The sequence below is a fragment of the Schistocerca americana genome, chromosome 3 (genome assembly GCF_021461395.2).
Source record: "Schistocerca americana isolate TAMUIC-IGC-003095 chromosome 3, iqSchAmer2.1, whole genome shotgun sequence".
NCBI lineage: Eukaryota > Metazoa > Arthropoda > Insecta > Orthoptera > Acrididae > Schistocerca > Schistocerca americana.
The window spans coordinates 262,330,850-262,344,931 of NC_060121.1; the positions used below are offsets into that span (position 1 = coordinate 262,330,850).

Consider the following 14,082-nt stretch of genomic DNA (forward strand, 5'->3'; position numbering starts at 1 on the left):
TTGCAACACTGGGTATTACAAATAAATCCATTTTACCACCACACTATCAAACCCACCCATAAAGTATAAAAGAAAAATGTGACTGTCTAGGTGCCCACATGTCAGAAAGCAAGAATACAATATTATCGCTTCATATTTTCCAGAATTCGAATTTCACTGTCTGGCCACTCAGAGAGCTGCAGTCTGTCTCTGTTTCTGTATCGCAAAATGGATCTTGCACTTCTGATATTTTTGTGTTCTATAGTTTCTATGTTGGTTCACTTGCTTTAGTGGATTTAAGCTATAAAATAAGGAAGTATATTTAGTGCATCTCTACCACTACAGTTTTTGTAGTCAGTGCACTTTGTGTTATGAAGAATTTCTTTGGAGGATTCCTACCGCTTATTACAAATGGTTAGAATCTTCCAAAGAAATATGTAAAACGAAAGGATGTGGAAGGAGATGGGGATGTGAAAAGCCAAGTGTGTTCTGAGTATACATAAGTGGAATAAATGTATTTATTTGTATGTTAAATACCTAACTTACCAGTAACGCTTACAAATTACTCATTAGGTGATTTAGATGTTGGTTCAGATGTGTTTAGAATAATATGTTAAAATGGTACACTGTGGGATTTGAGCTCTACATTGCAAGGTGAAACAGCTTTCGTCTGTTGTTACAAATCTTAACTTAGCCATGAGACGATCTTTAGCAGAAATAGTAATCATGATTTAAATAATGAAACACTGCACAGTTACGTATTTTTCCACGATTTGCACAATACTTTATGGGAATTTATTCTCATGATCAAGAACAAATAGTTATGTAAGTATTTTATATGAAGTTGGACAAAAGAGATCTGTTCAAAGGCATTTCTCTAATGAGTATCATGTATGCAAATATGAGGGGCCACTTTCAGGAGGTCAAATCGAGATGTTTATTCTCCAGTTTTTAGATAATTTTCGTTGTTCTTTATGTCCTCGCACTGTAACTCAAGAAGCAAATTCTGGTCAACACTTCGAGCTCCTCCTTCTCTTTAGCCATAGTTTCACCCACAATCATTTCCGTTTCGCTTTCTTTTCAATCAATGTTCTCGCCACCAACATATGCTGTTGTTATCTATTTGGCACCCATTCCTGAACTATAACGAAAAAGTTTACTATCATGAAATAGTTCCAGTGAAGTTGTTTGCTCAAAGAAGTTAGATGAAATTTTTGACAAAGCATGCGTTTGCGTTGGCCATTAGCTACATTAATACACTGATGTCACACTTACGTGCGCTTAGACATGTAGTTAACATTGGCCATGGACATGTACATACCCAGTTCCATCATTGGGGACATCTATCGATTGTAATAGTTGAATCGAATTCTGAGAAGGAGGAGAAGACATATTTTATAGGTCGCTGTTGGTATGATCTGTTATCATTAAATATAAACTAAAAACATAATGGCTATTGAAGTCTTCACGATCATCAACTGTAAAACAGTCACCACTGGATCGCATCCTGCTACATTTAATGTTTTTTCCATTCACTTTTCCAAAATATGCTGGGACCTCACACGTTTAAGGAAAGTATGTTCTCTAATAACTGACGTTATGTACACTCAAAATAAAAAGTACAAAAAAGATTGATGTATTTGAAAAATAACAAAACATTACTAAGTCTCAGCTGACAGTAAAGTATAAAAGAAAAATTTACGAACTAGTTATTTTAGAAGATTTATTTTCCAAACAAGAACACTTTATATGTATGAAGATGAAATGTACTGGTACAGGACTGTAATAAAGCTGTTTTTCCTAATTTGTTTCAGTCACTTCCAAATGTGTACAGGAAGAAGTTCATTTTTCTCACAGTGAATTGTAATTTTTCGCACAAATTACAACGTACTTTATGCAAACACCACATGTTTACCATTGGGGCATCTTATTATTAAGTGGTTTTTATAATACATGATTAATGTATGTAAAAAATGAGTATGAAATTGGTAGGTTCTCACTTTCAAAGAAAGGAAAGGCAAGAATAATTACCAAAATTGCCATGAATATACGAATTGAAGACATGAGCTGCTGCTTTAATTTGTGAGCAAGAATTGCTACAACAGCTATTTTCATTTATTTTTATTTACACATCAAGTTCTGTAGGACCAAAATTGAGGAGCAAATCTCCAAGGTCATGAAACGTGTCAGTACATGAAATTACAACAAAAGTAATAACAGATAAAAATAAAATGTTAATGAATCCGAAAAAAAGTCAAGTGATAAGTTTAAGTAAATGCAACTAACAACACAAGAGTCATCTTAATTTTCAAGGAACTCCTCATCACAGTAGGAGTGACCTATGAGGAAACTCAAACTGAAAGTGTGTGGACTACCGCTAAGATTTTTGAATTCTAGTGGTAGCTTACTGAAAACGGATGCAACAGTATACTGCACACCTTTCTGCACAAGAATTAAGGAACTCTGATCCAAATGCAGGTTTGATTTCTGACGAGTGTTAACTGAGTGAAAGTTGCTTATTCTTGGAAAAAAACTAATATCGTTAACAAGAAATGACAGTTAGGAATACATATATTGAGTGACCAATGTCAAAATACCCAGACAGGAGAACAGGGGTCGACAAGAGGTTCGTGAACTTACACCACTTATTGCCTGAAGCGCCTGTTTCTGAGCCAAAAATATACTTTTATAATGGGAAGAGTTACCCCAAAATATAATACCATATGACATAAGCGAATGAAAATAAGGAAAGTGGACAAATTTTCGTGCCGAACGATCACTCACTTCAGATACTGTTCGAATAGTAAAAATCGCAGCATTAAGTCTTTGAACAAGATCCTGACAATGGGCTTTCCATGACAGTTTACTAACTATCTGAACACCTCGATATTTGAACCGTTCAGTTTCACTAATCATATGCCTATTCTGTGAAATTAAAACGTCAGGTTTTGTTGAACTGTGTGTTAGAAACTCTAGAAGCTGAATCTTACTGCGATTTAGGGTTAGTTTATTTTCTACAAGCCATGAACTTAAGTCATGAACTACACTATTTGAAACCAAGCCAGTGTTGCACACAAAATCCTTTACTACCAAGCTAGTGTCATTATCAAAGAGAAATATTTTAGAATTACCCGAAATACTAGAGGGTATATCAGTTATATAAATAAGGAACATGAGTGTCCCCAACAATGATCCCTGTGGCACCCCCCCCCCCCCCCCCACCCTCCCACTTGACCAAACCCACACAGTCGCAACAATACTGTGTATGGTATCTTTTTACAGTTTCAGAAAATTGTTATGATGACAGCTTCCACATGTACTATTTTGATATACAGAGCACATATAATTTTATATATGTGTATAACGAGACAGAATTATGACACATTTGTGGTCCTCAAATTATTAAACTTGTCAATTAAATTGAAGTCAGTAAACAGGTCAGATCAAACATGATGAGAGAATATGTGACTTATCCACTGTTACATAGCCAATAAACCCCTTTCAAGTATTTAACACTAATGAGGCACATACGATGATTGCGTGTTTGAAGGCCATTTCTGAAAAGAACATAACTTCACCATCCACAGATTACTTTAATGCGAGGAAATAATTAGGCATTGAAAACAGCAACCAGTCACATTATTTCAGATCTGTAAATTACTATTGCAAAAAGTTCCTTAGCTGGAATCATGAAAGTGCCAACTCCGAAGTGAATTCGTGAAATTGTAGCTCACTGCATTGATATCTTGCCGCAAACTCAAGATGGATGATAGTTTCACAGGAGGCGCACCCCACTCAGAAAAGGTCTAAACCACGGTCTAGCATAGCAGTCGCAACACTCCGTCTCGTTTTTGCTGCCCACAGCGATAGCAGCGCTGCAAGCGGCCAGCAAACGACACTTCTGCACACGGTATCGGATGAGTGCGAATGCTAACATTTATGTTGATTTATAGCTTAGCTTTTATCGTAAAGAGCGTATTTAGTGCCCGAAAAATCAATAGTAATGAAACAATGACACCAAAGTTGTTAATATTTAGTTTCCTAATGGCCCTGGGAGGAAAGAAACAGTTCAGTACAGAATAGTTTATTTACTATTTTCTTGTAACATACAGACATTTACTGAATAATGTAATTTTCTTTTAATAACAAAGAATTGCTAGTAAATACCAGAACACCTGTCGTTCAGCAAAAAGACATATGTCCACCCAACAAAACAGTTTTTTTTGTTCGCTACACTTTCGGCAAAATAAGTGAATGTGGAACCTAGGAAACGTATATGGAACGTAATACCTAAATTATTTAACGTGCCAAATATGCCACCACAACTGTAGTTTGAGGATAACCACACGGACGTGATAATAAATCGTTAAAAGCAATAAAACTGTTTCCCAATACAGAAGAAACCAATTTCACGATTGTTGCGAAATCTGAGCCACAAACGTCAAGAATCTTGAATGCATTTGTTTTTGAAGCTAAAGTATTTACATTTATAAAAGTGTTTGCGTACCAAAATGTCGAGTGAAGTATAAGAAAGGGCGAATCATTAGCCTCCATATAAACGGCCTATGATAATAACAACAGACAACAACAGAAACACGTATGTTTCTCATGCATGAAATATGTGTTTATATTCTCTTGCTTATACATATTCGAAAGTATTTATTCGTGAATAAGTTTGTAGCTTATGTCATTGAATCACTGTGATTCGACTGTTTTTGCATGTATTTCACAATAATTCATGTCTCTTAGTAATTTAATAACGCATGGAACACACCTACGACGCATATGAGTGTCTGCTTCCTCACCGCTTGGAACACACGTGTCGCTACAGCTGTCAAACTGTAGTAGCGCTTCACCGAGTTGAATCTAGTGTCTCCGTAGCAGACACCACCACGGGGTCTGGATGTATCTCTGGTTTCTGGGCAATGTGTTGTGTTATGGTTTGGATGTGTTGTGACGATCTGATGTGCCGGTGAATGTGTTGCTTTTACTCATAAACATGCTGCGCCGTAATAGCGGTAATAACGACTTATACATATCGTGCTCGTGTAATCGGACTCCACATTCTTCAGATTGGGGGCGTAATGGGTTAATATGTTTCGGAGCGTGCAACGCGGTTGCTATTTATGACCCGACGGTATGTACACCAAACGTGGGACGTAATAGTATATGGTTTTAATGATATACAAGGCGTTCATTTCTCGTTCGCCGTGACGACTACCTAAAACAAATTCACGCATCCACCAATTTCTGTTGCTGGCCGCCAACTGTATTTCTTTCATTTTAATTTGTGTGGCCCCTGCTTATGTACAAAACTGATTAAAATCCCATTTTAATGTGAGATGTTTCTTTCTGAAATAGTCTAAAGGATCGATATTGTTATTTCTCTGAATCTGTTAAGTAGCCTATTCGAGCCTAGTAAAGATCACAGAATTAGTAATAACTGAAAAAGTTACGTGCCCAACACATTGAATAGAATGAAGAAAAAGAATGAAAGTCTCTTACAAAGAATGTGTATTCAAACAAATTTTAATAGCCGAATTATCACCTGTTAATAATATATGTATAGCACGTATCACTTGTAGCATCTCCCAGTACTTGATAATTGTGCTTAAGAATCAGGAACTATGGAAAGATTTCAATGTAATGTAATTGGTACTAGTTGTAGGTTTCTTGTGACTCGGATATCAGTCTTCATGATTTGAAGCACCCCCCTTCAAATATAGATGGAAAAAGCGATTTTTGCTTGTGATGTTATCGTCAGAATTGCTTGATGAGCTTAAGCTTAAGGAATGGTTGAACTTTTTATGGAGTTCTATTTGTTTTAGTTAAGTGACACCGATATTATAAATATGTTTCCATGTGGACAACAGTAGTAATAAGTGTGTGGCTTCAAAGATGTTTAAACTTACAGCTTCTGCATGTGGATTTTACAGTATGCGGATGCTGGTAAGATTTTGAAGGTACTGTGCCACCACAAAGGAAGGGTAAATGCAGTTCAGTGGATCAAGACAGGAAATTGTTCACCAGAGACAGAATTTGTCTCTGCATCTTCTGATGGCACCGCTGTCTTATGGAGTGCAGATGACATGGGTGGATTTTACGTATCAAGTGTTCTTGAAGGGCATAATAGTGCTGTGACATTTGCTGATGGTATATATTTATCGAACACTGACCATCAAATATGCAAGCAACCACTTATTGTTGTTACTGCGTCTGCAGACTCCTCTTTGAAGATATGGAGAAGGAAGAAAGCTGAAGGTAGTACTCATTTATTTTGATTACAGGAGTGTCCGATTCCACCCATCTGCTTTGACCCATGACATCATCAATATATCGGAAATGGCTGTTGGAAGGGTCTCCAATACGGTGCCTATGATGCCACTACATACAAATAGCAACAAACAGAAAAATACATATAAATAAGAAAATAACATCTCCCTCCAAAAACACAGTCAAAATAACATGACAAATGCAGGAGATTGGGGTTTGTATGTATATATATATCAGCTAAAACTACAAAAACTGGACTTGGTCACTTCCCTTACATGTATAGGTCTGCCACAACTATTGAGAGCAAAAACCCAACACATACAACTACGAAAAATAAAACCAGAACCACAACACCTCAAAAATCTAAACATCAAACATCCCTACATAAATTAAAACATATTCAATAGACCATAAATACATGAACATCAAACTTGAGAAGAATAAACACACACAAAAAAAGAACTTACACGTCGACATTGCCACCTGTACCTGGTCCGAGATGACGGAATTGTGGTCAGCATCATGTTCTCATGACAAATATTACGCTTCACAATCACAGCAATCAGTCCAAATAACTGGAGGAATTTAACAATGGACAACATGTACTCCTCCATGTCTGACCACAACATAGCACTATGATATTTCATCGTTATATCCATACCTAACAACAAAAGCCATACAATAAATTAAACATCTTACCGCACCACAAACAGAAGACTAATAACACCCAACAAAAATGCCAAACACATAAACAAAAAAATTAATTTGTAACCCACTGAAAGAACTTCCAAACCTTACGTCCCAAACTACAAACACTGCCATTGCTTCACACACCCAGCACCAAGGCTCAAATGAACCCAATACAACACATTACCCCCAGCACAAGCGCGCGCACGCGCTCTCTCTCTCTCTCTCTCTCTCTCTCTCTCTCTCTCTCTCTCTCTCTCTCTCTCTCTCTCTCTCACACACCACCACCACCACCACCACCACCACCACCAGAGGGCCCCATCAAACACATCAAGACGACATCTACAAACACAACCAACTTATAAACTCCGTGCTGTACTGACGTCACACACCACAACACCCTTACATCGCAGGTCAAGCAGACAGGTGAAATCGAACTCTTCCATTGACCCCATTTATTTATTTCTTTAGTGTAATGCAATGTTAATTTACCAATGGATGTCAACAGTTTATTCTATTTGCAGTAGCAGCTGTGTGCTCACAGACAGTGAATTTTGGTTCTGGATTCTGTTTGTGTGCACGCATATGTATTTTGCCATCCACATCAGACATTCTCATTGCTTGTGCTACTGATGACACCAAGATTCATTTATTTGCTGACAAACAGTATGAAGAGATCTGCATAAGTCCTAAAGAAAATGAAACATTACTGTCACATTTTGTCAAAGTAGACAGTTTACTTGGCCATGATGACTGGGTGAGAAGCCTTGATTTTGCTATTGAAGGTAACTAGTTTTCTTACAGAAATTTACTCAAATTCTCTCGTCAGTGGCCTTAGTTCTTGTACTATTTGGTTTCCAGATTCTGGAGATGTGCTTCTAGCAAGCTGTTCACAAGATACATTTGTTCGGCTATGGAGAATATCTGCTCGTGAATGTGGATCACAGTTACAAAGTCCAGTTAGTGAACTGCCATCATCAGAAGATATTCATGCCGAAGAACATGTATTTGAAATTAAAGGTCGCTGGTTTGTTTGGGCAGTAGAATCAGTGTTACCAGGGCATGAAGGTTGGGTTTACAGTGTCCGGTGGCATCCTGTTATTAATTCAGGTATGCTTAAGCTAAAGTCCAATAAAAGTCTAGAACAAGGGCAGTGCTACTGCATTAATTTGGTTGAGTAGTTTTGGGAGTTTACATTTATAAGGTGTGATGAAAACTGAGGCAATGTCAACAGTCAACTATAAGTATCATATGGACGAGCAACAGGGAGACAATGTGTTTTATAACAAATTATTGAAGCAGTTACATTACAGTGATCATATCCCAAAAGTTTACAAGATATTTGTCAATACAAAAATATTTTTTGGAATATCCAAGATCGAATAATGACAATGTTATGATGAGGATAGATTGCTACCCACCATATAGTGGAGATATTGAGTTGCAGACTGGTGCAACAAAAAGAAAACTAAACATGGAAGCTTTTGGCAGGAAGGCTGTCTTCTGAAATAGACAAAACACACACACACATTCGCGCGCGCATGCTAATGCAGCTCATACACGCCTGTCCACTGTGTCTGGCTGCTGAGGCCAGACTGAACAGCTGCACATGATGGGAGGAGCATTGTGGGTGGTGGGAGTAAGAAGGAGGCTGGGGCAGGGAGGAGGAGGGAGAACAGGGTATGGGTGGGGGACAGTAAGGTGCTGCTTGTGGAAGCATGTAGGGATTAGGTGGAGAGAGGATAGGGCAGCTAGGTTCAGCCATGAAGTAAGACGGGAGGTGGGGGAGTGTGGCAGCAGCAGGAAAAGGAGAGAAGTAAAAAGACGGTGGGTGGTTGTAGAATAGAAGGCTGTGTGGTACTGGAGTGGGAACAGGGAAGGGAATAGGTGGGTGAAGGACAATTACTAACAAAGGTTGAGGCCAGGAGGGTTACAGGAACGTAGAATATATTATAGGGAGAGTCTCCACCTGTGCAATTCAGAAAAGCTAGTGTTGGTGGGAAGAATCCTTCTATTCCACAAGCACACCCAAAGTGTTTTTACTTCTCTCCTTTCCTTCAACCCCCCCCCCCCCCCCCCCCTGGCCTCCATCTTACCTTCCAACTGAACCTAGCTGTCCTACCCTCTCTCCACCTCATTCCTGTATGTCCCCACAAGCAGTACCTTACCATCCGCTACCCATACCCTGCTCCCCCTCCCCACCCCAGCCTCCTCTTTACCCCCACCATCCAGATTGCTTCTCCCATCGTGCACAGTTGGTCATAATCTGGCCTCAGCAGCCAGACAGTGGTCATGTGCATGTGAGCTGCATTAGTGTGAACGTGTGTTTGTATTGTCTATTTCAGAAGAAAGCCTTCTTACCGAGATCGTACGTATTTAGTAGACTTTTTGTTGTGACTATTTGCAACTCAACATCTCTGCTATATAGTGAGTATCAATCTATCCATTTTGTGATATTGTCAAAAAATATTTTTGTGGCACATAATATATAGCTGAAATTATTGCTTACACTGTTCATTAATTGTAACTAAAATTTTTATTGTGGTATCATGTTCATTGGCTTTGTTACCTCATAACAGAAGTGTTAACCCTCCAAACTAATCTGGACCTTGAGCAATTTTACTGGTCAACCTGTTACCATACCCTTCAATGACAGAGAAGAAAGAAAAAAAAGTAATTGTGACATCCTTTCATGATCCGAAACCAAACACATATATTTTTCGAAGAATACAATGTGGTTTTAATTTTGACATAAAAATAATGACATTAGTTACTGAAACTAACATAATGCCTATCTGTTTATCATAGAAGAAAAAAGCTTCGTCTGGCACAGCCCTTATTATAGACGTAAACCACTCAAAGGCATATGATCTATTTTGTACTAAGTTACCTAAGGTAAAAGTGTAATTAGTGTAATGTTATGGAAAAGCATGTGCAATTTTGTGTGGAAGATGCGTAATTTGGAGTGCCAGTTGTGGATCAGCAGAAGCAGTTGGTGGACCCTTCTGCTTGTGAATGCCATTTAAACTCACTTTTGAGAAGCTATGACTGTTATCTGCTAAATTTCACGTGCTAATGACATTGCTACTGTTAACACTCAGGTCTAATGTTCTGTGAGGCTGTAAATCAATTCTTTTTTCTGTTATACTTCTTGCCATTCACCCTACTGTGGCCAGTTACAGTACTTCACTATTTGCGACCATCTTCCACATCGACATTGGCAGAGAGTATGTTCCATCGTACCAGTTATTAGTATTTCCTCCTGTTCCATTCACACATGGAGCACAGGGAGAACAACTGTTTGAATGCCTCTGTGTGTGCAGTAATTAATCTGATCTTATCCTCATGATCTCTGTGTGAGCGATATGTCGGGGGTTGTAGTACATCCCTAGAATAATAATTTGAAGCAGCTTCACGAAACTTTAACAGACTTTCTTGGGATAGATTACATCTGTCTTGAATAGTCTGCCAGTTCAGTTCCTTCAGTATCTCTGACACTCTCCCATGGGTTAAACAAGCCTGTGACCATTTGTGCTGCCCTTCTCTGTAAACATTCAATATGCTCGCTTAGTCCTGTCTGGTATGGGCCCCACACACTTGAGCAATATTCTAGAACCAGTCGCACGAGTGATTTGTAAGTAATCTCTTTCATAGACTAATTGCACTTCCCCATTATTCTACCAATAAACCAAAGTTTACCACCTCCTCTACATACAACTAAACCTATGTGATCATCCCATTTCATATCCCTAGAGAGTGTAAAACCCAGGTATTTGTATGAGTTGGCGAATTCCAAGAGTGACTCATTGATATTGTAGTCATATTATACTTCATTTTTTCATTTTCTGACAGTTAGAGGAAGTTGTCAGTCTCTGCACCAAGTTGAAATCTTATCAAGATCTGACTGAATATGTATGCAGCTTCTCTCAGATGGTACTTCACTATAGATACCTTCATCATCTGCAAAAATCTTGATTTTACTATTAATATTGTCTGCAAGGTCATTGATATACAACATGAACAGCCAGGGTCCCAACACACTTCCTTAGGGGTACACCCAAAGTTACTTATACATCTCATGGTGACTCTCCATCCAAGATAACATGCTGTGTCCTCTCTAACAAAAAATCCTCACAGTTTAACTAGATACCCCAGATGATCATACATTTGACAGTAAACATTGGTGCGGTTTCTTTTCGGGAACCAAGAAACACTACATCTACCTTGTTGCTTTGATCCAAAGCTTTCAATATGTTATGTGAGAAAAGTGCGAGTTGGGTTTCACAGGATTGATGTTTATGAAATGTATGCTGGATGGCATTGAGGAGGTCGTTGTGTTCTAGATGAATCATTATGTTTGAGCTCAGAACCTCACTGGTTGCTGAATATGGTTCAGTGAGTCATTTTTCATAGGGACTTCATCCTTCAAACTGATGAAGGACTTGGGGCCAATCTGTAACAACGCGCAATTCCTTTTGTTCCGCGTGTTCAGAAAGGTTGTAAGGACAATCACATTGATACCATCACCTTTTTTCTGGCTTTTGAAGGAGGTAGCCTCCCAGAGAAGGTCAAGATTATGTGTTATCAATGTGACATCAAGCCGTACATCCCACCGCTCATCAGACCCTCTGTGTGGTGACTGTGGAGACCCACTCCCTGAGGAGAGCCCTTGTGTTCCACCACTCATGTGTGTTAATTGTCATGACCATCACTCTCAATGCTCACCAGATTGCTCAGTGTATAAGAAAGAAAAGAAGATACAAATTTATAAGTGCCTGGATCGTTTATCTTACATTGAGAATCATCGGAAATATGATAGAGTTCATCCTGTGTCGATGATGTTTACTTTTGCCTCTGTAACGTCTTTCCTCCTCCTTCTCCCTCTTCCTTACCCTAGATCCGTCCCCCTCTCCTCTCCCTCTCCCCAGTGATTGCCATGCCCTTCCCTCCAGATGCCACTCCACCTCCCCAGCCAAAGAAGTGCCCCCATTCTTCGATGCCCGCTAGTGATGGGGGCTCACTTCCGAGACCTTTCTCCTCAGCATCTCTCAGGCTCCATTCACCTTTAGCCAGTTCCGTGGTGGAGCACAGCCATTGCCATTGCTGTTCATGGTCATCATCGAGCCTTGCAATGTCTTTAGCTACGCCAGTCTTACTACCTATAAATGTCTTCACGCCAAAGCCCACTACTTAATGAAATGAAGTAAATGGGTGTTTTGGGAAGGCTTTATCTCCTCTCTAAGTTCTTTGGCCGCTTCGTCATGGTGTGGGCTACACTCTCCACACTCCAAGGTTGTCAGCAGCAGTCTTTCTTTCCGGGCCGTGCCCATTCCCGTGGCCTTTGTACAGATCCATTAGTTCTCATGGAACACCTCGGGATTCATTTTGCTATGGTATTGGCATCAGCCTACCATCCAGCTGCCTTACATCTCTGGAAACAGCAGGCTGAAGCTTCCTGCTTTTTCACCCCTTGTCAGGTGTAATCCTACAATTAATCTTTTAATGAATGGGAACCTTTTGTGGACACCTCTTCTCCCACAATTCAGCTCATGACCATGATTCCATCCAAAACCAATTGCTACAACACCAATATCTCCTTCTGGTGTTTAATGATATTTGGCTCCAAGACATTTTCCTCTCTCAGTGGAGAGAAAGAATTGTGGTTCCTGTCCTTATACCTGGCAAGGATCCGTCATCCCTTGATGTTTACCAGCAAGTCATCCTGACTAATGTCCCCTGCAAGTTACTAGAACGGATGATGACTTGTCGAGTCAATTGGGTCCTTGAATCATGGGACCTTTTGTCTCCTTACCAGTGTGGCTTCTGGGTGGGATGATCTCTGATCGATCATCTACTTCGATTGGAAACCACAATTAATTCGGCAGGCCTTTTCTCAGTGCCACCATCTTGTCACATCTGTTGGGAACTGTTCTCAGCTCTCCATAGAACCAGGAGAACAGTGTTCCCCAGGACTCCGTATTAAATGTCTAACTTCTTTTCATCGCTATTAATGGACTTACGGCCTCTGCTGGACCACTGGCCACCTCTTCTCTTCCCTGTATTTGCATGATTTCTGTATTTGGTGGCCTAGCCCCTGTGCAGTGGCCTGTGCAGAATGACAGCTCCAGAGTGCCATCCGGCGTGTTTCCACATGGACACACTCTCACAGTTTTCATTGGAGGGTGGTGCATTTCTCTCCCTGTAGTATGGTCCATCCTGATCTAGGGGTTTGCCTTGAAGCCCAGCATCTGACTGTGGTCTACAGTTTCGTTTCTTCGGTCTTATTTTGAACAACAATCTTGTTTGGTTGCCCCATATCCATCATCTGAAGGTTGGCTGTTTTCATAAACTCAGTGTTCTTCACTTCCTTGCCCACACCTCTTGAGGTGTGGATTGTTTGACCCTTCATCACCTTTACTGGGCATTCATTCTGTCTCATCTGGATTATAGTTGTCATGTTTATGGATCAACTGTCCATTCTACTTTGCCCCTCTTGGACCTGGTTCACCACATTGGTATCTGTATAGCCATAGGAGCTTTTTGTACTGTCCCTGTTGATAGTCTTCTGGTTGACTCTGGCATCCCTCCTCTTTCAGTCTGGTGCTCCCAGCTCCTGGTTTCCTATGCCATCACTATCCATTCTTCTCCTGCTCAGCCCTGCTAGTCTTTTCATGGCATGGGGTTGTCACCTGCCAGCTGCCAACTCTCACGTGCATTTACCAGTTGGGCTCCACTTTGCTTCTCTCAGCCATGACTTCCCTCTCTCCTCCTTGTTCTCTTTCACATGTTCTCTGCCGATTACCCACCCTTTGTTAGTTCCTTGGCCACGGATTCGGACAGATATCTTCCGGGGTCAGAAAACCTCCATTGCTCCAATGGTGTTCTGTTGTTTGTTCTGAACACTCTTACAGGAGTTTCAGGGTGCCATTGTTTTTTATGCCAATGGTTCTAAATCTGCCAATCATGTGGGATATGCCTTCACATCTTTTGTTGACACAGAACACTACCTCTTGCCTGCCACATGTGGGGTGTTTACTGCAGAACTGATGACCATCTATCAGCCCCTCTGCTTCATTAAACTGTCCTTACTCACTTGAGTTTGTTATGTATGGACTCAGTGAGTGACCTCTTGCCTGCCACATG

At 40.1% G+C, this 14,082-nt stretch overlaps 1 protein-coding gene across 2 annotated transcripts in view; it reads left to right on the forward strand.

The window, feature by feature from the left end:
- The first annotated feature begins 4,893 nt into the window (after positions 1-4,893).
- The window catches only part of LOC124605411 (probable elongator complex protein 2), an 85,607-nt gene continuing 76,418 nt past the window's right edge, over positions 4,894-14,082 (forward strand). Inside the window, exons 1-4 of one of the 2 annotated variants that reach the window (XM_047137062.1) lie at positions 4,894-5,116; positions 5,916-6,240; positions 7,464-7,724; positions 7,801-8,049. In XM_047137062.1, the coding sequence (XP_046993018.1) occupies positions 4,979-5,116; positions 5,916-6,240; positions 7,464-7,724; positions 7,801-8,049 (973 nt within the window). In that variant the 5' untranslated portion in view covers positions 4,894-4,978. The remainder of the gene's footprint in view (positions 5,117-5,915; positions 6,241-7,463; positions 7,725-7,800; positions 8,050-14,082) is intronic. The other variant, XM_047137063.1, reaches the window with a different exon arrangement.